Source organism: Grus americana, chromosome 1 (assembly GCF_028858705.1).
Source record: "Grus americana isolate bGruAme1 chromosome 1, bGruAme1.mat, whole genome shotgun sequence".
Taxonomy (NCBI): domain Eukaryota; kingdom Metazoa; phylum Chordata; class Aves; order Gruiformes; family Gruidae; genus Grus; species Grus americana.
In genome coordinates this window covers 77,419,219-77,446,189 of record NC_072852.1, presented here as the reverse complement: position 1 = coordinate 77,446,189, position 26,971 = coordinate 77,419,219, and the positions used below count along the sequence as shown (strand labels likewise).

The 26,971-nt window shown below is 38.5% G+C and overlaps 1 protein-coding gene across 4 annotated transcripts in view; it reads left to right on the top strand.

Moving 5' to 3' along the window:
* The window catches only part of SCUBE1 (signal peptide, CUB domain and EGF like domain containing 1), a 220,861-nt gene that overhangs the window by 12,681 nt on the left and 181,209 nt on the right, over window positions 1–26,971 (top strand). For all 4 annotated transcript variants that reach the window (XM_054810361.1, XM_054810335.1, XM_054810352.1 and 1 more), the window contains exon 3: window positions 21,589–21,717. In XM_054810361.1, the coding sequence (XP_054666336.1) occupies window positions 21,589–21,717 (129 nt within the window). The remainder of the gene's footprint in view (window positions 1–21,588; window positions 21,718–26,971) is intronic.

Below are 26,971 nucleotides of genomic sequence, written 5' to 3'. Positions count from 1 at the left end.
TTGCTCTGTAAGCTGTTCTACACTGAAAAGGCAATGAACTGGGCTATAGAGGCTGCAACGAATGGTGGGGAGCAGGTGGTGGGGGACAAGGTGAATAGATTTCCTAATCTGGCACAGTTTCTGGAGCCATTGTGTTGTGAAACTACAACCTAAGGCTGAAAAAACACCAACGAAGAAGGATATTTTGGAACCTTTAGCTACCTAAATTTCAGCAGATGCCTGCTGAACTTATGAATTTATTTGATTGTGATCTCTTTTTTAAATGATTTTTTTTTTTAAATGGCTATTTCTTGTTTAGTGAATTTTTAGCTGTAATTTGGCCAGCTTTTTATGTCCCAAGAAATCTACTGAAAGGTAACTTCCCGCCTCCTTACAAGAGACAAAATCTGAGAGCATTAAATCTGTTCAAGTAATTGAGAGAGATTTTTTTAAACATAGTAAAGCAGTGAATTTTCTATATAATCACTTTAGAAAAAAGCCAGCTTTCTGGATTTTTTTCTTTGTTTGTCTTACTATGTATGTATTTGTTTTAAATTTCAGCTGAAAAAAGACCTGCTTTGAAGCAGATACCTTGCATATTCTAGCCCATACATAAATGTTTGGCAGAGTTATAAGAAACTGAAGATAGGGTCTGACAGACCCACTTGAATTTTCAAGACTTTTCTACACATCTAAGATACTCAGCAAAAGGAATACACTGGCATTACGGTTTGATGAGTTGTTTTATTCGAACGCCTTGATTCATCAGATACTTGAGCATGTGCTTAATCTTAAGAAGCTGTTACCCTTTAAAGTAATTCTCTTTAAGTGCTTTATTAGATTGAAGATACTGTCGTCTTTTACTTTACAGTGCTCCTTCTCTGGAGCTGTAGAAGATCACAGTTTTTTTTTCCTTCAGTGACCAAGGAATATATCTTAAAAGAAAAAAAAAAACAGATCTCGATCACTTAATAAGCTGATATCAGACCTTCATCTTGCAGGTGCTTTAGACATGAACTTAGTGTTTAACACATGAGCAGTTTGTTTGGTGCTGTAGGCCCCATACGTATCAAATTTAAGGCCATGCTTTCACAACTATTGATTATGTTTTACAGTACAGCCACAGATTCAGAAATATTGAATAGACAAAATTACCTTCAGATAGTTCCTATTCCTAATCAATTTGTTAAGCAGATGAACTCTTATCTCAGAGAATATAAAAGCTAATTTTCATTTACTCTTTCAGCTTGAGATTGCTAAACTCTGCATACCATTGTTCCCATGCCTTAGCCTGCATGAACCACTGTCAGTCCTTATGTTTAACACGGCATCATGCTCACAGAACATCAAAAATTTAACTGGAGGGGGGAAAAAAAAAACAAAAAAGTGATGCATAATACTGATTTGGTGATTATTAATGTTTGGGGGGTGCGGTGTTGCTGCAGACTGTGCTTTGGAGACCAGAGAATGGGAATCTCTGTAGGAGTAGTTATTTGTTGGACATACCATTGCTGAAAATACTACAGGACATAACCACTGGTGCATCCTAGTTCTTGCTGTTGTCAGAGGGAAATGGCACTGAAGTGCCTTTGTTCTGATTTCCATTATCTGGAAGTGGAGGCTAGATTCAAAACTTTCAGGCAAGTTGTCTCCCTGTTACAGTGAAAAAGTGCTTGGCATATCTACTTTGCCGAATGGGAAGTGTAGGTAATGCATATCTAAATTTTTTGGCAGCACGTATGTAGGAGGAATTTGATATCTGACTTCATACCTCTAGAGATGGTAGTGTCTTTACTGAGTAGAATTGGGCCTTTATTTTTTTTTGCACTTTTCTGTTTGCTAAAGTTTCTTGAAAAGGATTCCATAAAAATTGTGATTTGGAGACATACCTATATTTTTATCTAACTACAAAGCACCAAAGTCTGACTTTCTGTAGAAATGTCCATTTTTCTGATGCATTCCAACCTGTCTAAAGATGAATGTGATCAAAGTTCCTCCTTCTACGTCCTTCCCCCTACACACCACTTTTCTCTTAAACCAGCCCAATTATTGCTTGCACAATGGTACAGTTCACCTGATCATTAATACTGGGCTCGGTATACCACACACTGGAAAGGCAAGTGCTCCGAACTGATTGCTCCCACTTCTGACTGCAATCGGATTTTCCCAAGGGCTCCCATAAGTGGCTTTGTCTGCATGGGCATACTGGGGAAAGGCAGTCTTGCTTGGCCTGTGCTGCAGACTGACCCAAAGCCATGGGACTGGTTCATTAGGGAGGCTAGCTGTGAGCTATTTGGCTACTGGAGGGCAGACGCAAGCGGAGCCCTGCGGCTTTTGCTTGGCTTGAATTCCTAGGAAAGCGAATTTACCTCTGTTCAGGCTGGAGTGTGTAGACATGTTCAGAGTGCAAGGAATAAACAAGGGAAGAAGGGCTGCCAGAATTACTCTGACCTGTGACTGTTTTGACTTGTAAGAGTGAGCCAGGGAATGAGTTTAAGGTGGGAACAGACAACCTCAGCCTGTTTTGCTGAAATAAAAACCTGAAGACTAAAATGGCTTGATTGGGTATCGTCTGTCTCATTAGGTACAGACTGTTTCACTATGTGAAAATGGAAGTGGCTTATTCTTTATACAGTTTTACATCTAAGGAGATTATGGCTTCAGAATGGAAGAACTTTTCTATTACAGTTCTCTCAAAAGCTTTAACAATGAAAACGACCCCCTCAAATTGTTGTTCATAGTATGATTAACCATTCCAGTTGACTAGGAAAAAACTTTTTTGTGATATGGATAAAATCCAAGGTATTGTCACTGAAGTTTTATGTTAACAGTCACTTCTAAACCTATATAAAAATTATTTCTCCTCTTTATGCTTCTGGCACTTTACATCGTTTCACTGTTTCTGTTTTTGAAGTCTTTTTAAAAAAATTTTTTTGAGGGAAGTGTGAGCGCTGCATTATTTAAAAAAAAAATCAGTTGAACTGCATTACATATGGTCTTATGAAGCAAAACCCAACAGCTTTAGCATTTATGCTGAATATGGAATACACACAAATCTATTCAGGATAGCAGCAGCAATTACATCCATTTTCTAGAAATAGCTCATTGATGTAATTTAAGCTAATGCAAAAGTTTCCAATGCACATTTCCGAGAGCTTTCACTGGACTTTGTTGCACAAAGTGAGCGCATATGCATATATCAATACCTGTGTGTGCCCATATTCCTTCAGAAAACCTTTATTAAAGTATATCATTATAATATATTTAAGTATCATGAGGAATTCCAACTTGTAAAGTTATGTTAGCCCGTATCTGAGTAGAACAGAGTTACCAGAGTATGTTCCTGTACTGCTTATCCTGAAAGACTTTTAGTCATTACCATTATTATTGATGTTATGAGTAGGCACTGGTGGTAATTTCTAGGTGTTTTTCAGACAAGTGTTTTGGTGATCTGCATGGAAGGTAACACACAGTTGCTATAGCCTACTCTGCAATGGGAAGACAACATCAATCCTTGTGCTGAGTAGGATTACGTGATCTAATTGCTTGAGTTAGCAAGAGGCTGAGTTCAAGGGATGGAGGCCTGAAAGGGATGCTTTCTGGAAGGACTAGTGTATTTCTGTTAATGTTGCCATTCATTGAGGAAAGTCCTGGTGTTTGTAATTGTGAAGCCACCTGAATGATCCTGTTTGCACACAGCGTATTCCGTAGGTCTCGTGTTTAATGAAAAGGACAGCCTGGTGTCTTGATCACGTTATCTGATTTTTATAGGCAAGATTTCCGTGCTCGTGGGGTGTCCTGAAGAGTCCAGAAAAACATGTGAGAGGTTTGCCGTTTGGGTGTGAGTGTGACAGAGGGTCCCGCTGGGTGAGGGCTTCAACACACCTGGTAGGGGTGTGTGTGGGTGTGTGTCAGAAATATAGATCTCCAGCTTGCTCAGCTGATTTTGCTTTGACTTGCTAAAATAACTTCGTTGCAAAGATGAGACCAAGCATGAAGAATTTCAGTCTTTGAAGAAGCTGTGGAAATGGGAAGTGGAAGATGAGGTGGCGATGTGGTTTATGTAAGTAGTACAAATCGTAATATACTTCTATCTTTACCTGTCAGAAGTACGCACACAACATACGGACTTAAGACCATTATGCCAAGTATGACCACAACTATCAAAAGGGGGACATATTGTACTGGGAAGTTTACTACATATTTTTATTACTGAACTATATAAAATTAAGGGAGAAAAGGCATAATAGGAGCAAACTTTATACTATATTTATAAAATTACAGAATTCGTATCTTCTATTTTGTTTTTTAAATTACGCATGGTAAGCTGTAACATACAAACATATAACAATGTTATGTTCCACTGAAAATCTAGTTTACCAATGGATTCTTCTTTAATAAACTTTATGATCAACAAGGAAGTATAAAACTTAAGGAAAATAGACGTCTTCTGGTCTGAATTAGTCACTGACGTGGTCTCTTCTATTATAGTATTTGAAGCAGGCAGGAGTGCTTTAAATGCTTCAACCCATTTAACCTTAATTGCTCAGGTTTAATAGACATTTGCTAACTGAAGGAACCAAATTATAGCTTGAATTAGGCCTTACTAATCTTAATTAAAAAGCTCTACTTTATAATCGGAAACAGCTTATGTTTAAAACAGTAAGCCTTTCTCAAATGGCTTATTTTAAAATGCTAAGGCCCTTTTGATAATAATTGTTTAGACCAAATACGGGGAACCATTATTCTCCTTCTATTGCACTTAATTAAAAATATCTCCTCCATGTGGTTTTGTGCCTTCTGCTGGCTGTAAAATTGTTTGACTGGTGGGGGGTGGGATTACTTCACCTTTCCTGTGGTAATTTGAAAACATGTAGCTGCCCTTTGTTTTAAAAGTTTTCTGGGGTCACAAGTTACACAATTAACATGCAAATTAATACAAATATTAGCTTCCTGCATTTCTCTCTCCTCAAGTGAAGGCTTGTCAGTCGCTTCAATTAATTGGTGTACTAGGCATATAATTACAACCGATAATAATACATCCTATAATTCATTTGGTTTAACATTTAAATTGTGCTCAGACAGTTGATTACAGGCTTCACATTGCACTCCTTCCTGAGACCTAACTTCCAGTAAAAATAAAGTCTGTTCTATTGGGAGGGAGGCCCTGGCTCTATCTGTTGAGCATTTGGGATACTGGTGGAGTTTCTGTTCATTTCTGGGGTATCTGGAGAGGACAAAGGGTGGATTTCATCTGTCCAAATATGGATCTCGGTAGTACAGATCAGTACACTTAAGAGGTTTGCCTTGCTTTCCCTTCGTAGTTGATGGAGAGAAAGAGGAATTTCCTTAATGCAGTTCACTTTGTATTAATGGAGACAAAAATAGGTCAGATAAATCATGTCCTGAAAATAATAACCTCTTTCTAACACAGATGTGGACGTCTACAATGTAGGTGTGTGACGTTGGATGAAGTGTATCTGGGCCAAAGAGCCTGCAGCTATGAGATTCAAAGTCCATTGAAATTAATGGAAAGTATTCTGTACTTAATTGTCCTTTGAATTTAACCAGGACAGGGGATTTTTAAGCTGGAGTATTATCATTTGATCATTCTGAAATTCATCCTCCTGGTTTATTTTACTTTTTTTTTTATTTTTTCATTTAAAACAGACCCCAACGTCTCCAGCAAAGGCATATAGTTAAAAAAAAAACCAAACCAAAAAACAAAAAAACCCAACCCAATTCACACACACACACCCCCCCCCCAAGTTTATTTTAGGAAAAAGCTGTTTGTTTTAATTGTGTTTTTTTAGGAAACACTGCTAGGCTATGTGATCATACCTTCGTTTAAATTGCATTGCTTTTAATTCCAGTAACTGAGTTGTATGCTTGCAGAAAGTGAACTTATGGTTAAGAGTCCTTTACACTAAGCCTGCTAGACCTTTATGTGCACTTAAAAGTAACTTCTAAGAAAAGTCACTTGTGCCAGTTATGGAGATGGACAGACCTTGAATGTCAGTCTCATTTGCTCAGTTATCAGATCTTTGGAATACCCCTTAAGCATTTTTTAGAACGTCTCCTTACTGTCCAGTTTGTTGTACTGTGCTGATGGAGTATCCAAAGGTTGTTAAATTATACACATTACAAGCAGGTAATATCAGGGCTCTTTACAGTGGGTTCAAAGAACTCTGGTCTCTACCCATGCCACATACCTATCTGTATTTATCTTTTAATATCAAAAGTGTGCAAACTGGCCAGACAGAGTTTGACTAAAGATCTTTCTAGCTCGATGTGCAGTCTCTGACCTTGGCCAATAGCAGATGCTTAGGGCAGATGATAAAAAATGGCATATGGAAGAATGCAGCTAGAGATTCAGAGACTTCTTGAGCCAGAAGTCTCATTCAAATCTCTGTGTTTAATGGCATCTTCAGAATAAAAGTAGAAAATTAGTATGTTTTGCTTCTGCAGGTGTTCTGCAAAACTCACAGCTGGTAGGTAGGTGTTAGCCATGCTCAGTATACTGGAAAAGAATTGTATAGGAACAGGTAGTCATATACACCTGTCTCTTTTCAGCCTCTCATCTACTATTGTTCACCATGAGTGTCACATCATGTTTCTCTACGTGACCAAAGCCTATAAACCCAAATATTAATTTTTGGCTTGGCAACTAACAACATCTTCAGAATGACAGGCCTTCCTACTTTTCTGAAAATGAGACTTTGTTAAGGAGAGTCTCAAGGCAGTTGTGAAAAACGACTAGGTACTTTGAAAAGCTTGATCTGGATGTTTAACCTAACTTTAGATGGTTACATTGCTAAACTAGGTGCCATGGATAAACACCCATAACCCTATTTTGAGCCTTTTACTGAGGGTGAAGTCCTGTATTAATCATGGGTGACTTAACTAGTCAGGCCTTGGTGCCCTGTTTTCAGTGGATAACGAAGGATGTTGCAATGTGTTCTCCCCTGAACTTCTGTTTTATATGTCTTAGAAATACTATGAATGTACACCAGATATTGCCTTAAAGGAGGGATTGTCTAGAGAGATGGGAAGGAGGAAGGAGAAGCATGGGGAATTCATCAAGAACTTTTAAAAAAGAGAGTTCTCTAATCTGTAGTTTTATATTGGATGTACTGTCCAATTAAACAGTAACAAACCAACAGCAAACTGTTTATTGAATTGTTTATCAAGTCTTTAGTCAAGAGATTGCTGCATTTTGCTTATCTCTGCATAATAAAGTAGCATTGCTGTAAAAGGCAGCTCATGATAAATCATCTGAATGAGAGTATTGGCAATAACTCTACAGGACTAAACAAATATTTATATAAACTTATCCACTTTTATCCCTCTACTATTGGGGAGGAGGGCAGTACAATTAGACTGCCTGGCTTTCTGTGGTATGTTCTGTCAAATGCATATTATTATTAGAATACTGCACAGAAGTTGTAGGCATTCTTTGGTTCTTTGTACCCAACATTCCCCCCAACATAACAAATATAGTTACATAAAATTACAAAAGGAAAATTTCCAGGCTATGAATATGAGCTCTCTTCAATTTTCAGCAAATGCCCATGTTATTGTTTCCATATCTGTAGTTTCATTCTTTTTTCACTGAATAGCATTAACAATGCTGGAAGCTGTGTGTGCTTTCTAGTACAGGATATTTGAACAGTGGAGCAGAAATGTCTAATTTCTTGGCAAAGCTAGCTGATTGCATCTGTTTGCTCTGTCTTTCTTTCTTGTCCAAATATTAGATGTGAGCACAGCTTATAATTGAAAATATTTGATGATTCAGAGGTCAGCAATGGTGTTTGTCATGTTTGAATTTTAAATTTCACACTTACCGCTTTTCCTGGATTTTTCTCACTATGAAATAGGTGTTTGTGCAGCCTGCCCTGGCCTCATCTAACCCTCACCCCTGCGTGCCAGGGAAGGGGGAGTGTGTAACTTCTTTAGTTCCTGTTCAGAGAGCCCCTGCTCTTGCTTACTTCTCTACTGGCCAAAGTGTCCAGGCAATGATTTTGAGGAGTCTGTAAAGGGTAATGATGGAAAAGCTGATGGGTTCCAAGGTGGTGTTCACTATCTGTAGATGTGTGTCTCTGCTGGACAATTTTTACACATCCACAGGTCAAAAACCAAAGGCTGCTTACCACTGGGTTTCAGATTTTCTCTATTATTTTTTGTCTCTGGTGATAAATAGACCTCTGGCTTGCAAGACCACTTTCTGTGTGGCTTTTTAGAACACTTAGGAGAGCCTACATCGTAACTGATTAACTCCCTTTGTGAAAAAAAAAATGCTAGAATTGTCAGCATGTATCAGTAGGTCAGGGTTCTCAGTTTCAGCAATAAAAAACTTGAATCCAAAAATCACATTAATGTAACATTTATTTGAAAATAAAACCCTTTTGCATTGCTCTATTACAACAGCATTTAGGGCTTCTTGTTGATACTGTCCAGGGTCACGCTTTCAAAAAAAGGAAAATGTTCGGTCTGTACACGCAAACAAAACTACATGGCAGGTACTTTGCACATTGTAGCAATAGAATTGTTAAGAAACTGAGAGGCTATGCCGGAATTCTGAGTTGTGCAGCAAAATCGCCAAATGTCTTGGCATTTTGAAAATAATTCCACATTTCATGATTGTACAGTTCCCAAATCCACTGACTTCTGATTGAAACAGTTCAAAGCCCTAAGAGCTATCTCAGACAGTGCCTTGTGCCTGTGATATTTATTATCACAGGTTTAATAAGGTTTAACTTGCTGAAATTTGAGATTCTAAAACACAATTCTGTGACAAGTTGAATTTGTCATTACAGAAACATAGTGTGATTTGATCATCTTCAACTCTTGCATAATAACAAAATCTGCAGCCTAGTAACTTTTTTACCTTCTATACGGTACACAAAACTGAAGGGTGCTGGACAAAAATGATTTGAGCATTTTGTAAGCTTGTCTTGGATTTTAAAAAGATTCTTGTAAATCTTTGGTCTAATTTCTATTCAGTTTTGTCTTCTCAGATCATTTGAAGCAAATGTGTCAAGCTCATAAAGGAGACATTTCTCCTAAATGTAGGGTCATCTCAACTAATTTTACTCAATGGGTTTCCTAAAGATGCTGAGTACCCACAGCTGTGCAAGGGACTCATAAGAAAAATGAATACTTACCACTCTCGTGAAAACATAAATTATATATAGAAAATACATCTGTATCTAGGCTGGAGCACTGAAGTAATTTTTAAGTAGACTTACTGTCAGTGCACAACACCATAGAAAAGAGAAGGAAAATATGAAATCCCTAGTACTATCTCCTGGATAAGAGAAGTAGAATGTAAAATGATTGATACTGGAAGTTAGGCAACATGCTGCTATTAATATATTACTCTTGCCAAAGTTACTCTGGAGTCTTAATTACCGCGAGGTGTAAGGGACTTTTATTTCATTAAGTTTTAATGAATGATCCATACTCTCACTTTTCAGTACACTTTACGTGTGTTACAGAACCATCATGTGGACCTTCCTAGTCCAGATAAACACTTCTGTAGTTGGAAAAACTATTTACAGCAAAAATAATGATTCTGAAACAAAGAAGGATCTGTGCTTTGATCATCCAAGTTGTTCTCCAGTCAGAGGCTGTTTAATAGGTGAGGAGTTACAGTCATCATACTTGGACTTAGAGTGGCATTCCTTACAGGCTGCTCTTTGCTGTTCTCTGCAAACCAAAATGCTGGGAGGCCTTCACTTCATAAAGGATGCTGTTGGGGAACTGTATGAATTTGTGTCTGTGTGGGGAACAGGTGACAAAATAATAGGCGGAGTTGACTTCTTGGGTTTTGTAATGAGTAGGTCCAGCGTTGGCAGGGGATACAAATCCATGGATCCCCTGTGTATCGTGTTTAGAAGTAGCCACCTCACTTTAGTAAATGTTGAAATGAAAGGCAGCCCTGAACAGGTCATTTGAGGATGTGCAGTGATTCTCTCCTGCCAGTGCACAGCAGTGCACATAATGTGGAGTGCTCTGCTCATAGACAAGTTAGTTGTATGGTACTGTCATGGGAGTTTTTGTAGGCTGGTGAAGTTAATGTCTGATACGTGTCCCATATAAAGTAGGGAGTTTGACCAAGTAATACAGGATGACAGGAAGCCCTACATTTTACAAATCCTGCATGATATAAATTACATTATATTTCCTTAGTGGTTAGCCAGCACAGCAGAACACTTCTCAGCCAGGAGTCTGCAGTAGCCCAAGGACTACTGCTAAAGCACATGTGGAAAAAATAGTTTGAAAAGGTAAGCCTGCTGTCAGAAGATGTAAATTTGCTATACCAGGATTTGCATCTCTGCTGGAAAACATAACACTTCCTCATACACAAGAAGGTTGAAAACTACCGTTATATAGCCTCTCATACTGCTTGTGGCCTTAGCTGTCTCAGCCTGAAACCGAAGTAGTGTTAATCTGCCAGGGACTAATGAAGCATGTGCTATGTGATATCAAGAAATCTTCCATTTTACAGTACGTGATCTGCCACTGACTCGTTCTGAAATGAGCAAGAAGGAATAGCCACCTTCTGTTCTCCCACATGCAGGGCCACAGAAAAAAAGTTAACGTTCATCCACTGACAGGTAATAAGGAAATTTGTTTCAGAATTGAAGCTTGGGATTGTTTCCTTCTGTCAATGGACAAAAATTAAAAATGAGATGCAAAGGAAGGTTGGAGGTACAGAATCTGAGAATGAGGGAGATGCCTACAGGGGTTGGAAAAAAAGCAGGTGAATGATGTCTGTATCAATCAGCTAGTTTCACTGTTTTAAACCTCACCCTTGAAGTTTTTAGATGCATATTTCAGTTTAAAGATCTAGGAATAACCTCTTGCCATGACTTACTGAAATGATAATCATTAGGATGCATGCGCACCAGTTGTGGCAGGAAGGCACATAAACATATTCTCCCATTAGATCTCCAAGAACTTGCAAGATTAGATGTGGAATCAAACATTTCCCATTATATTTAAAGAGGGAATTGTGGTGGAAATGGCTGTGAGTTAGAAGTAATGGGGAAAATGCTGTCAAATGTCATGTTTCGCATTCATAACAGCATGTGAACAGGAAATCTCTCTGCTTGAGCTCGTCGGGCATGGCAACTACTAAATAAAGACAGACTCTAAAACTGTTATGTGCTCTGCAGGTATCCATCTTTATTTGGGTATCTCACTTGCAGTTCAAAGAACTTGTAGCCAATCTGTTTAAATATCAATTAAGAAAAATGTCAAATCACAACAAACTAATCGAAGGTTCAAGGTGTGTAATGCGGGATAACAATAATTTTGGTTTTATCTGGGAAAATACTATATTAACCATGAATATTTTTTCCATGGAGCTGGAATGGTCCCAGATAAGTTTCCATTGTGCTGGTTGAGATAGCAAATGTCACACAGGGATAATACTCAGGTATATGAATAGAAAAATAGATTTTTTCCCCAGGGAAAGAACTCTGCTTAATTATTTTTTTCCATAAATGACTGTAGCTGTCCAAAGGTTTTAGACCCCCAAAAGGTACTTTAGGTAAAAAACACTGTGTAAACCTAATGTTAATGCAGTGGGAAGACTTGTCAATTAAGCAGTCAAAAACTCTGTAAGGTCCTAAATGAAGAGTGTTCCATGTCATTTATTTGATTTCCTCTCCATTCCTGCTCCTGGAGTGTTATATATGCCACCATAAAGAGTATTTAAGTGGCTGGAAAATTGCACCAAGTGCATACAGAATCTCAGCTTTCAGTTTCTGTGTTCTTTTTTTATTTTTATTTTTTTAATAATTTTTATTCCCCTGTACTTCAGTGACAGCTTTCCATTGGCAAAGTAGATGTACACTGAAGCAGTAATACCTGCCTCCAACTGCAGTCATCCTGAAGGAATGAATTGAAGGGGCAGATCCTTTTGTCTGTTGTCAGTTTGATTGGCATATCAATGTCCAGCCATTAAAAATGTTCTCCTAGCTCTTTGAGCAAGGAGGGAAATGTACAGGAAAGAGAACAAAGATGGGAAACTGAGGAAAGGAAGGTGAATTTAAGAAAAATATAGGGAAGGGAGTCTCTAGAGACCGTATTTCATATCAATGAGTGAATAACGTGGTAGTCATTCACCAAAAATGTAAAGTATAATCATTCAGCTACTGGAGAAAGTTTGGATTTTCACAGTCTGTTGCCTTGTTTCATTTAACAATGTGTGAGCTGGATCAGCTGAATTCTGCTTACAGCATTGGGTGCTTGACACTGTCTAGCCACTAGTCTTTAAATGTGACTCTTTAATTCTCCCTTTGTACAATAAACAATATTTGAAGGTCATTAGCAGTTGTTATTTTGCAAGTTTTAGTTAAGCACACCTACTTTTTCTACAGCTGATAAACTCAGAAGTTCATGTACTCCGTTGCGTCCTTAGAGAAGGACTTGTGGGTCTGAAAGCTTGTCCACTTTCTCCCGGGCAGTTTAATTCATGCTTGCTACGATCAATGTAACAGTAGGAAACAAATTCAGACACAGGACTAAATAAGGATCTGTGATAGGTGTGTCTGTGCTTCCTCTAAAATTAGGAGATAATAATTCCAGTCAGAGAAAAAAATATTAAATAGAAAGTAAGTCCCATCCTACAGCCAGTGATAAATGGGGTGATTTCTCATCTGCCTTCCAGATGCATCCTAAATGTTTTTAGGCAAGATAGTTCTAAATATGAAGCTGTTCACACTTTAAAAATATATGTGCTGTTTAACCAGCTAGACATACCTCTACATAGTTTGATTTGTATTCTGTTTTTCCCCCCCTTTTTTCAGACAAGAACTTTAGCAATATAAAGCATGTTGAACTTTGTGCTCAGCCATCACAGAAGAAAAGAAGAAGAATAAAACTGCTACAGAGTACTTGATGTTTTTTGGAAACTGTGTGAAATGGCTTCCAGAAAAACACCCCAACAATACCACAGATTGCATCCAAATCATCTCTGCTAAGTTGGCATGGCATTTTCATTTTATTGCTGTTTTTATACTGGAAAATAGAGGGTTGTGACATTTTTGAAGGTAGTTGTAAAATTGAATTTTATTTTTTTCTTCTTTGTGGATACACTAATGGGAAAAACATTGGAGGGGCAGTACCCATAGGAGAAAGGCTCTTGAGGGATTTACACTGAAAACACCCTCATGCTAAACAACCTATTTTACCTATTGTTTTTCCTTTCTCCACTGAAAAACATCAGGCTGCTTTTTTGATTTTACCCTATTCTCAGCCTGCTCACCCTTGACCTTGGCTCTCAGAGTAGTCCTAATGGCTATCAAATTTTACAGTTTTCTTGGGCACAAGCGTCTTGAAAACATCATGACAACTTGAAAGTAGTAAAACCTGCACTGTGTGTTCCTCTTTGATTCATTAAATCGTAACATTTCTAAGGTCACACCATCAAAAGAATAAAGATGTTAACATTTATGAGTCAAAAAAATAAAGTATCTCAGGAAGAACCAGATGTAACAAGTGATAGATTTTAATTTGTTTCTTCTTATAGAAAAAGTGACTTATGAAGCTTTTCATGGGTAGGGGTTTTCAGAAATGGATTTCACTCTGAGATGAAGGTCAAGGTTTGCTTTGGGGTAGAAAAAAATTGAATGAATCTTGATATGTCAATATTTTCTTCATAAAATTTGGACTTGGGAGTAGATGCTGAGTTCTGCTATTGCAAAACTCACAGAGGAAGCAGTATTTCAGCAGGTCAGGTTGAGTGGAATCGATAATGTTTTCCTAGCTGATTCTTCATACCTCTAGCTGGGTCAACTCTTGCAAATTTTAAGAGCAGAACTGAGGAGACTTCAGATAATTCTGAACATGTGGAAACGTGCTGATGCTAAACTCCTCGTGAGAATCTAATAACTTTAGTATTCTTGCTCAGGTTGAATGCTTTCCAGAGAGCTGAACTTTTGGCAAATTTGGCCTGCACTTAACCAAAACGGTCTTTAACCTGTGAGCTTTTTTTCTTGCTTTTAGATCTGGAGCTGGTTCCCTTCTTAAGGAAAGTGCAACTTGATATGAGAAATACAAATGCCTTAGGTTCAGGTTAGCCAGTGTGTGTGTATAACTGCTGAAAGTATATTAAATGTAGACTCTGCCAAAGAAACAGAGAATATATAAATATTCCCATGTTGGTTTTATTTATTTTAATGGCTTTTACAGTCCCCAAATCCAGTCATTAAAAAGAATAAGATGCTCATCTGATCATGATCCAGGCCTTGAACTTGTTTGTATTCTTGTCAGTGTGCATGTTACTTCATTTCTGTGTGTTTCTTTAAAGGTAAAGTAATGGCATCGATGCTACACTACTGCTTGTTCTGAATTGGAAGTGGGAACAAGAAATTTAAGTGCTGATCCCGTCTTGCATATTTCTTTACTGTGAGTCCCAGGAAATGTGTCTTCCTGGCTCCATGAAGCCAGTGGCAAAAATGCCTCTTGACTTTTGTAGGATTGGAATTTCACCTCAGGGCACTTCACTTTTGGATACTACAAGGTCATTTCTTTCCCAAGTATCCAAGATCAAGTTTGCAGTGATGAAGACAGCTCTGTTTGTGCTGCAGCTCTATTCTTAATTGTGTGGGATTTGGAACCTAGGGTAGGGCTTTTCTCTTGCATTTTTCTGTAGAAATTAGGACAGTGCATTAGTCCTAGGAGGAACAGTGACCAAAACTCAGTAAAGAATCAGTAAACGTTTTTTAAAGCTTTTAAGAGAGAAGTCATAAAAGTGCAAAATATTACCACATGGAAATATGTGTTCCAGCATTTTGCAATGTCCTTTGCTGCATACCAGTTCTGGATAAGCAGGCAACATGCAGCAATTGCAGAACTGGAGTATGACTTTTTTTAGCAGAAGATGACTGATAATAGAGAATTCTGCAAGTGGTATGCTTTGTCCTCTGTAGGGGGCTAGCAGCAACCTCTCATGGAGCCGGAAGGTAAAAAAACCAGTTTCTTTGCTGGTAAGTTTGTAAGGACAATGTTATTTACTGTCTCCGTAATGCCTCTTTGGCACTATTTTGTTTAAAGCAGCTAGATAAATAGATAAAGACGAATATTTTTCTTTTCAGATACTGAATAAATATGTGGATTTATCCATCAAGATACACTTACAAAGAATTTAATATTTATTTTTCTAGCTATTTTATGGATCCAGCCCTTTTAGGAAATATTCCACATCTGCATAATATACCTGTGTGCTAAGTTTTGTTTATGGTTCTCTAAATTAGAAGAAACTAATGTGGGCAGACAGCTTCCTTTGGCTATTTGTTTTAAAATGTCCAAGCACATAAATTATTCCTTTCAAAGTCAATTGAAATTTGTGTTTACTAAATTAACTCCAGATCTTCCCCTTACATTAGCAGTCAAGAAATACTTTAAAACGAACACAGATTTTACCTAATTCTACTCCTATTTTGAACGTCTTGTGTTGCATCATGAGTGTTGGGAACTATGGCCTTGACAGATGCCAGGATAAAGGTTGTGTCAATGCACACATTCTCATTTTCTATAGAAATCTGTGGAATTCAACACTAAAAGCTGAATTTGGCTCATTGACTTCCAGGCCTCAGCCATTCTTTCATTTGCATGTTAATAGCATAAGGCTTCTGTGACAGTTTAGCTGTAACACTGATCCGAAATTCATCAACTCCATGCAGACATTTGCTTTGATTTCAGTAACTTTGCCTATAATGATCTGTAGCTGTGCTGACAAATAAGTTCTGTTATATGTGTTGTAATGATTTTTGGACGTTCAGGAATTTAATGGATGGCAACTAGTACAATGAAGAGTGGGAATGGATTTTGCTGGAGATACATTTTCTACTTTCCTTGCATAAAGTCTATACCACCTTCTAGCAAAGATTGTTAGTGCCTGGAAAAGATGGTTAGCATGCAGCAAATTTCATGATGCTGCTGAAAATGTTTAGACAAAATGGGAACTTGCATTTTCCTCACTCTGTTTTGCAATTTGGTTTGTCTTTTGGACATTACTTATTGCATGCTGGTGTGTCTTCTGTTCTCTGCTGAAACAGAAAGCTGAAATACTGGGATAATGGAAGCAGAAGAAATTGATTCTTGTTTTATTTTGAACATTTCTTAGTCAAATTGTGTGTGTTCCTGGAAGAGCTGCTTCTCTGCAGGGTGGCCTTGTGAGACTTCTGAGAGTGCCATCCCTTTGTTGCAGAATACACAAATGAAACAAATTTGTGGGCTAGTGTCACTTTCACTTGTAATAGTGAAAGAAGAATCAACCCCAATCTGTATAAGGTAGATACAGGTCCCCTCAGGCTAAAAAGAATTAGGTCACTTAAGACAACTTCAAATTCTTTTCCTATAACTGCAATACAATGATTGTAAATTACAGCACTCCTCACGGTAACAAATGCTCGGATTTTCTCCAATACTTGTCTGAGAATTTTAAAAAGTTCTTGGATGCTTATATAATAATTGCAGTCTCATACAGTATGTACTCTTTAAGTAACACCACTCCTCACTGAAGAGTACAACAGCAGAGCACAGCAGTGCTGTGTTCCCTAGGGTTACTGAGAGAGAGTTATTTCCAGGCTATAACAGAAAGATTCACCTCTCCTTTCCAGAAGGAATTATGATGTAGTTTCCAAACTTCTTTCACCTTGGCAAATAGCTGAACCAGTACAGTTACTAGTATACCCAAGTAAGCAAGCTTCTTTTTATCTTTTTTCCTGATTATTTTGTCCTTTAAAACTATTGAAACAAGCAGTGGATTTTGGAGATTTACCAAACCAGTTCCAGAAAGAGATGGTCAAAACTAGCTAACCAACAGCTGCAGATGTGGTTGTATGCATCCAGCTCTGGCATTAGGAGCTGCTGTCTCATTTGAACACAGTCAGCCCAGATGGGTTAGAGAGTTGGGTGGAGAGGAACCAAATGACATTCAGCAAGGGCAAATGTAGGGTCCTGCACGTAAGGAGGAATAATCCCAAGCACCAGTACAGGTTAGGGGTTGACCTGCTGGGAAGCAGCTCTGCAGAGAAGGACCTGGGAGTCCTGGTGGACAACAAGTTAAGCATAAGCCAGCAATGGGCCCTTGTGGCCAGGAAGGCCAATGGTATCCTGGGGTGCATTAAGAAGAGCGTGGCCAGCAGGTCAAGATTGGTTATCCTCCCCCTCTACTGTGCCCTGGTGAGGCCACATCTGGAACATGGTGTCCAGTTCTGGGCTCCCCAGTTCAAGAAAGGCAGGGAACTACTGGAGAGAGTCCAGTGGAGGGCTACAAGGATGATGAGGGGACTGGAGCACCTCTTGTATGAGGAAAGGCTGAGAGAGCTGGGTCTGTTTAGCCTGGAGAAGAGAAGACTGAGAGGGGATCTCATCAACGCTTATAAATATCTAAAGGGTGAGTGTCAAGAGGATGGGGCCAGACTCTTGCCCAGTGACAGGGCAAGGGGCACAAACTGGAACACAGGAAGTTCCATCTGAATGTGAGGAAAAACTTCTTTACTGTGAGGGTGACTGAGCACTGGAACAGGCTGCCCAGAGAGGCTGTGGAGTCTCCTTCTCTGGAGGTATTCAAAACCCACCTGGATGCGATCCTGTGGAATCTGCTCTAGGTGATCCTGCTTTAGCAAGGGGGTTGGACTAGATGATCTCCAGAGGTCCCTTCCAACCCCTACCAGTCTGTGTGATTCTGTGTGTGTGATTATTATAAATGGCCCTATGCCGCCTTAATAATTTTGGTGCATTTAATTTTTTTCCAGGTCTCCTGTAAATGCTGCCATTGTGATACCATATGAAATGAATTCCTCTTAGAGGGGAAATTGCAATACTTTTTTAAGGTGTTTTCTTCACTAGACACCCCAAGAGTTGCCTGTCTGCACAGGCAGAATTTACTGGAGTGAAAACTTGGTAAATATTTTGCCAGCATAGATTAAAAAATTAGGTTTCCCATTGAGAGCGGGATTGCAGTAAACCTTGCTAATTCAACAGTATGTGCATCTGCATCCAGCACAGCAATTTCATGGTTGGATGGCAACATTTCTATGTTTCTCTTGTTTAGTTTTTGTGTTATGGTGATTCCTTCACGGTGAAAGACACTATTAAGTGATGAAACACTAAAAACCTTAAGAATAGTTGAAGCTACAAAATTAGTGGGAAGAGTTGACTTTCTGAGTTAGAGGTGTTTGGAGCCAAGAGTTTGATTAACACCCAATTCTATCAATTTCACGAAAAAAAGAGTAATAGGAGATGACCTACCCAGAAGGAAATGAATATAGCTGGTCCCTGCAAATTTTGAGTTTTACAATAGATAAAATTCAGAGCGAGCCTGCAGGTTTTGTGTTTGAATGTACTGCTATTGTTTTTATCACTATATTAAGCTTACTAAGGAAGCCATATCCTGCCATGTCAGATATAATATTCTGCTCGTAAATTAGTTGTTCAGCACTTTCACTGAGGTGTTCTTGAAAGAATGTCCTCCTCCAGATATACGAGAAGAGAAGATGGGGTGGTGTTCATATTGTTTGCCAGCACGCTGTCTGCTTTTCTCTTGATGTAGCTGGAGCTTGAAAAAAGTTCAACATTTGGACTTTGAAGGCTTTGTGCATGCTTTTGGTGTTGGTTTTGGATTGGGGTATTTTTGGTTTTTTTGTTTTAAAAAATAAAGTGTTAAATTCACTAGTCTTATCTCCTTTGTGTTTTACTAGCAATACTGGAGATAGAAATTCTCGTCAGCCTGCCAGGTGAAGTCTCTTAAATAGCAATGTGGTTTGGGGGAGGGGAAAGAAACACCAAAAAACCTACAACATGATTCGTTAAAATAGGTAGAATATTTGGCTCCACTCCTAGTTTTGTACAGCTCTTGGGGTACAAAAGGGAGAAGTAATCTAATCCTTTTGCAAAATTTAACGTAACTGGAACTCCTTGAGAGAGAAAGATGAAAAGAATCTGTTCCTTTTGTTATTTTTCTGGTTTATGTATCTGTTAGATTACCCTTTCTGGAACTTAAGTATTTGTACTACATCAGCACCTTGTGCTGCTAATCACAGCACAGCTTTTTAGAAATAAGTATTATATAAAGGGCAGGCATTCAAAAGGCTTCACATTTCTTTGATTTTTTTTTTTTTGTCCCTTTTGAAGGCTCTCCCATTGCTTATTTAAACAAATAGTCCTATTTGATTCATTGTTTGAAAAAAAAAGGGAAGGAATTGATCAGCCCTTGGCAGTCTGATGCTGAGTAACATAACAACTGATAACCCTTTCATCTGAATTCCCTCTTCTGAAGAAACTCAGTGCTGGATAAAAGTTAAGAGCAAATCTTTAAATGAAGTTACCATTTTTCCTGAGTGTCCTGAAGGAATACCCGACATGACTGACAGCAAAACCACATTATGTGCTTTTTGATTATTTGCTTGGCCTGTTAAAACATGGCATTGCTGTAGAGCTCTATTTTTGTCCCTGTAGCCTGAGAAAGATTGGAAGTTTTTGGAAATATTCATGAATAGTTATGGAAGCTACAAATATCTGCTAAGTGGAAACCTCACTGGAACGCTTTGGCAATATGCACCCAGGCACGCTGGGCTGTAAATGAAGGAGAGCAGTTTCTCAGGGATTTTGCACTGCCATGCTGCAAGTATGTTCGGAACGAGCCCAACACGCAGTAATTGACTTGCTGGTTATTGTTTTCAGGAAAAATCACAAATGTATCTTTTTGTTGTCATGCTGGACTGCAGAAGGTAGAGCACATCCACAGGCTGTGCTGACTCAGCACTTGTACAACTAATGGGTGGAAATCGTTAATGAAGGATGAGAACTTTCTAAAACAGAGCAGTGGTTGAAAGACTAGGAAGTTTACATTTAAGCAGCAGGTTGTATTTTTGTTAGGAAGATCCTTTCTCCAACTTCTTATTTCCAGCGTTTTTGTGGTGCCGAATGCTGAGTTACAAAAAAGCTAACTGGTTTTGCAGATAAAGCCAAATTTGTAATTCCCATTTCAAGCTGCTTATGAGATTGTAGAAGGGGGGCTTCAGAGCTGTTGGAGGGAAGTGGATGGAGACCTGGGCTATTTTGAGTTTAAGAAAGGTTTCTGGGAGGGAACGACCTGAGGAGGAAGGCTTGCAAAACAGCTTTGAGGAAGCGTGTCCCTGCTCTGACAGATCAAACTTATCAGAGGATTGTGCAAGGGGGGACAAACCTTGCCAGACTCAATCCAAGGGCCAGAAATACTGAAAGCGTTGAGTGACTGAGTCTGAGCTGGCTTTTCAGAAGAATCTGTTTTTCCCAAACTACCTTACTGTCTTGGGATTACAAGTGTACGCAAAGCTTTTTCTGAGGTACTTTGAAAAGTTGAAAAAAAACCTGCAACACAAAACCCCCTGTGTGAACGTGAACTTAATTCAGAAATATTTCAACCACCCCTGCAATGGAAGGCACGTTTGAAATGTACAGCCAAGATAGCTCTGATGTATTAACAGGTGATTTTCTAAAAAAATATGACTTTATCTGTTTATCATGCATTGTAGCTGGGGTTTTTGGTCTAGTGCATCACAGATTTAGCTGTCAAGTTTAGTTATCAAGATTTAGTTATCAAGCTATGAGGCTGTCTATAATTATTTGTGTATTTTTAGTTGGTTGATGTGCACCACTGAATGATTCATAGCAGTGACTGATGCTGACATTCCATGTGTAAGCCAAGATACAATCTGTAAAAAGAAGAAAGTTTGCACTGTCTTCAATGAGTAAAGAAGTGATTTTTTTGTATGAGGGAGGGAAGATCATAACAAGATTGTTTGTAGTTGAAGCAGAATCCATCTCTCTTACCATTCATGATATTTCAGATACAGGCCAATGTACCAAAAAAAATTAAAAATAATTCTAGCATACCTTCTAAGAATAAAACGTTGGACTTGTTGCTGTTTGTGAATTAATATAGAAAATGATAATAGGGCTTATTTTGGAGGGGGATGGGGGAGTGACAGACAAAACTGTTCGAAGTTATCAGTAGTAACTTCATAGAGCTCAGTGGACTGTGACAGCTGTTTCAGAAATGATGGTTTTTAAGGTTTGTTGTACAGAACTACACCCTTATATATTGTCAGGAATATACCAGATCTTCGTTGTTCTGAGAAGACAGTTTTTTGTTAAACAAGGCATACTTTTGCTCTTGTCTTATGCTATATCAATAGCACGTTTCAGATAGTTGGTTGTTACAACAGTCAAAGATTTAACTCATTGTCTGCTTGATTATTTTACAGACAAAAGACAAAAACTACATTTTAAATATAAAAAAATGTACTGAAATCAGGTGTTTCTTTTTTAATTTTTGACAACATATCATTGTCTACTGTGATGATACTACAATTATTTTGGGAAGGAATGTGCTATGCATTGGCTTGCCACTTTTCAGTCATGTATGACCCTGATATATTCAGCCAGTAATTCCCTGAGCCATCTCTTGGATGAAATATGCAATATGAGTACATAGAAAGATTAGGAACATGCATATATTCAAAAACCATGCTTGATTGGAGACATTTTTTCTGTATTCTTAGTATTCTCTTTTTACAAAAGCTTCTTTTTCATCCTCTTGTGTTTTAGATATCGATGAGTGTGAAAATGACTTCTACAACGGAGGTTGTGTCCATGAGTGTATCAACATTCCTGGCAACTACAGGTGTACATGCTATGATGGGTTCATGTTAGCCCATGATGGCCACAACTGTCTTGGTAAGTAGTGAATGCTGGCAAGAAAGTTTGGTTTCATGTCTGTGGTAAGAAGGCCAGATCTGCTTGCTGCATTTTGTCATCTGGTATGCTTTCAGTAAAGACTTGATCCAGTTCAAACTTATCCGTTGACACCAGCGTGGTTTAGACCAGACCCGTAAAGTTGGCGCTCTTAATCTGAACATACTCAAATCAGTTTGCCCATCTTTAACATTGCAAAAATAAACCCCTGACCTCCGAAGCCTGTGCTGGATGTTTGGACTTCTTTTTTAAGAAAAATAATCTGACCCATCCACTTAAATATATTTTGTGTGTTTCTTCCAACTTTTGTGATTCCAGTCATATCTTTAGAGCTTCCCCTCCCCCTTTTTCCCTTTTAGGGTAACATAGTTCTAGGATGTGCTGTGTGAACATAAATTACAGAATGTTAAAAGTGCAACTGTTATGAAGGAATTCTTGGACAATAACACAGGGCAGAAGAAACAGTTATCAGTAATAGCTGTTTACAAAGGGGAGGGACACTGTCCACTAACTGTACAAAGCCACATTCAGAGCAGGATCTTAATTACTTCAGCAGTCTGAGGATTTGGGGATCTGTTCTTTTGATTCATGTCCATTGCTCTTGTTTAAATAGATTGGGTTTATCTTATAAGCTAAAAAAGTATATGTTTTGGTTTGAAATTTCTTCACACCAATTACCTGGAAATGAACTTTGACTACTACATCCAATTTCCCATACCTGCTTACTTAGTAGTCATTTTAGCTAAATCGTAGTCCCCAGGGACTATCTTTTTCAATATTCCCAATGTAAATGCAATGACCAGTGTTTGGTTCAGTCCCAAATTCATTTCAAGGTGATGTTTATAAAACAGTGTGGAAAAGCAGTATTTTTTTTCTGTGTCACACAACACCTTTACTTTGGTAAAAACTGAGACTCTCTGGAATACAAGAAATCATGTAGTGATCCAGAAATAATAAAGTCCAGTGACACCAGTCTGCACTCACTGAAGCTATGGAACAACTAGAATTTCAGAGCAAGGATTTGGTTAGCCTTTCAGTAGATGTATTTCCTACTGCATTCATTTTCAAACTGAGTAATATTTTTTCAGATGGATTATATATCCTGACCATTGACAGGCCTTTGACTCAAACTTCCAAATTTTATTTGTTATAGACTGAATAGATTTATTTGCCTCAACCTGAGGTGGTCAAATGATTAATTGTGCAAGAGGTATTTCTTATACAAAAAGCAGCCAGCCATTCATTTAAAAAAGAATGGAAAACTCTATACTAATGTTCATAAATATAATAAAACAGGACACAAACATAATCAAATAGTTCAGCTATTTGGAATTCAAATAACTGTGCACATACGTTGTTTCAAACAGCTTGCTATTTTCAACATTGTTTCCCATACTATGATTCCCATAGTAGTAGGAAAAAGTAGGTTAGCAAATATGAACAGCAAAAGGAGTGACCTAATAAAGGATGAACCGTTCAGGAGATCTGTGGGATTTTTTTTGACCCCTGCTGTCAGTGTTGTTGCTCTCTGGTCATGGAACATACAGACTGGATCTACAGAGATAGCCAAATTTCTAATTTTCTTTTCATTAATTTCTCTTCAGCCACTTGTTGGGGTTTTTTGTTTGTTTTTTTTTAGGGGAAGAAAAAAAAAAAGGCCTAGAATAATATAAACAGGTGGCTACGGTTGAAAGTATTGATCCAAAGCATGCCAAGAGGTCTTTCAGGTTTTTTAGAATTGGTGTATGTCCATATTCATGGTCTACTCTGAGCTGACTTTTTGTGTTACTCCAAAAAAGTTCGGAAGCGTGTTGCTTCTAGAAGAGGTTCAGTGAACACATGAATGGGAATAATAGCAAAAGGCTCCTTTTCTCCCAGTGTGCAACTTTAGGACACTAAAAGAGGTCACAGTTGCCTTTCTAATTCTGAGACCACAGACTGGGGAAGTTTCTGTTCCTCAAATGCAGATTGAATATTTGCAACTAGTGAATGGTCTTTGATATGTCTCAGTAAAATAGCTGCTTTTACTTAGAGGCACTGAAAAGGGAATCAAGGCCCATTCCTCTTTCTCCCTTTTTTAAAATTTGAGTGAGTTTACTGAGGACAAAAGTGTCTGGTTGTAAGGTCTCAGACTGAAGGTTTTAATCCTGACAGTGGCCGTGCAAATCTTTCTATGACTGCCTGTTGTGTGCTAACTCAGATTTGGGACACCGTTGCTAGAAAAGAGAGAACTTCATTTTTCTGTCATCATTTGGTCCCTAGCTGGTTGCTGGCATTAACAATTATACTGACTGCTGGGATAGCCTGACTGTGCCCTTTAGCACAGTATCAGTTTGGAAAAGGAAGACTTTCTAGTCTTTTCCCTTCTGGAGTAGTTGTATTTCCCTTCACTTATGCTACCAGAAATGTGTAAATGCAGTTGGCTGTTTTTAAGAGGATGCAGTGAGATCTCAGATCAAAAACAAACCTAGTATTTGCACATGTTTGAATTAGGATTTCTATAACCTTTTTTCCAGCATGTAAAACCCGGTTAATTTATTCCAAAGTTATATATTTTTTTCCCATGAGGAAATTAGGCATTGAAAGGAATTAAAGTTTGGATGAGTCCACTGTTTTCCACCTGTTCTTGCTTTTTGAGAAACCACTTATTTTTCATGGATTATAAGGAGACAAAGAACTCTTCACAAGTTTAGTGGCAATGTTTTTCACCTTTCAATGCATTTTTCTAATGATTTTCCCCTTCCCCCCTTGTTGCATGTGTTGTGTCCCCCTCCCTCGCCCCCCAGCCTGTATAGGACTTTACAGGACTGTCAAAATGAAGATTGCTAGTTAGGTACCGCATCATATATTCTATGTATCAAGTTTATGTTCATCATAGAAAAGGCATGTAATGTTTGATTGGCATGCTGAAATTAAGTCTGTATTCACATTAAATAGGGCTGTAGTGGATCTTGTATAGAATTATGTCACTTCCACCAAATTTGTAGATGAGCTTATAAACCTCGCAGGAGGTTGATTTTGAAAACCCTGCCTGAACCATCTTCGCATACAGCACCATGGATGTGTATGTGCTTGGACAGAAGATTTGCTAGGCGTGACCCAACATCACGCTACACTATTCCTTTTTCTCCCCCATCCTTTGGGCTTCCAGGCATTACCGTTGGGGTCCATTTTGTCAGCACATGGGGAGCCAGGTAGCAAGAACGGGGGCAATTTGACTGCCTGAACATAGGAGCCTCATGTCAGTGCGAGCACCCTGGAGCTGGCAGATGTGACGTGCCATGATAGAATCATAGAATATCTCAAGTTGGAAGGGACCCATAAGGATCATTGAGTCCAGAGATCTACAGGAGTAGATCTGGAGCATGAGATGGAGGCTAGATGGAATAATATTAGGAATCTAAAACAGCATCCGACTCCGATGTTTAGACAGCTTAATTGCTCTCTCAGTGACTCGGGCCTCATCTTATCACACACACATCACCAGAAATCTTTGTCTAGTGATTTTAAATAGAAGGCCTAGGGATGGGACCCCATGATCGCTCACTGATAGTCTTGTAGGCCATCTAGGAAACGGGTTGTAACGGACAAGACCATTATATCAGGATTTCTGCATCTCTGGCTTGAGTGAAGTCTATGCAAAATCTTAAGCTATCTCTTGTTGTCGGGGTTTACATTCCTTTTTAAACCTTCACTGGATGTCTTTCCAGTAACGTCAGTATAGCAAGATGATTAAAATCTTCTTTATAAATAGCAAACTTGGAGTATTCACAATTAATTAGATCAGATGCAGTTGACAGGTTTCCTGAGTTCTTGTTTCAACATTTATTTATTTATTTCTAATCAAGTGAAATTTCATATTTGTTTATTTGTTGGGAGGAGGTGTTTGGTTAAGAATTCATGGTTAAAATTTGTACTGGAAAATGTCCAAAACTGTCCTCAGGGGAACTCAACTCACTCTCTATTTGACATTTTTATTGAGGAATTTCTCAAATATAACATGAAATGATACCACAGGGAATTCAAACTATGATGAGATTCTTGTCTGGCTAAAAATAATTTATTCTCGCACTGTAATCACTTGAAACAGCAGTAGTTCTTTCTCAAAATTGCTCTAAATTCTACTCAGCGCGTGCAAAACTAATATTTGGTCTCATGCAATAGATTTTCTTTATCCTTCATTTGAAACCAGTCATGAAATATGTTTTCCCCTCTCATAGATGAAATAACAGTCTGGGGTTTTTTTATGAGCAATTAGCTCACTGGTCCAGATGTTCTTTCCTGTTTGATCATTTTTTTCTCCATGATCTTACTGATAAATTGATTTTTTCCTTCTTTGTATCTTTCACATATTGAGATATGCTATCAATTTTCATTCTCTCCCGCCTTTAGGAGAGATTATGGCATAAATGATCACCCTTCCTATTAGTGCCAAACACTTTACCTGTCTCACTTGTAGTAAACCAGAGTCTGTTCTCAGATATCTGGTAAAATCTGTGAATCTGTACTACAGAGTATCAATGGATAAGACTTATGCCATTAAAACTGGTTATTCAAAATACACTCCCTGCTCTGATTCAGCGTGACACTTTGTTGTGGTTTAGCCCCAGCCAACAGCTAAGCCCCATGCAGCCGCTCACTCATTCCCCCATGGCAGGATGGGGGAGAGAATCGGAAGAGTAAAAGTGAGAAAACTCATGAGTTGAGATAAAGACAGTTTAATAGGTAAAGCAAAAGCCGTGCGCAAGCAAAGCAAAACAAGGAATTCATTCACCACTTCCCATGGGCAGGCAGGTGTTCAGCCATCCCCAGGACAGCAGGGCTCCATCAGACGGTTACTTGGAAAGACAAAACGCCATCACCCCAAACATCTCCCCCCCTTCCTCCTTCTTCCTCCAGCTTTATTTGCTGAGCATGACATCATATGGTATGGAATATCCCTTTGGTCAGTTGGGGTCGGCTGTGTCCCCTCCCAACTTCTTGTGCACCCCCAGTGTCCTCGCTGGTGGGGTGGTGCAAGGAGCAGAAAACGCCTTGACTCTGTGTAAGCACTGCTCAGCAATAACGAAAACATCCCTGAATTATCTACGCTGTTTTCAGCACAAATCCAAACCGTAGCCCCATACTAGCTACTATGAAGAAAATTAACTCTATCCCAGCCAAAACTAGCACTCACTTAAAGGTGTTCCTAATTTGCCTAGTTTGGTTTTTTTACTTTCTTGGTTTATATTAAGTC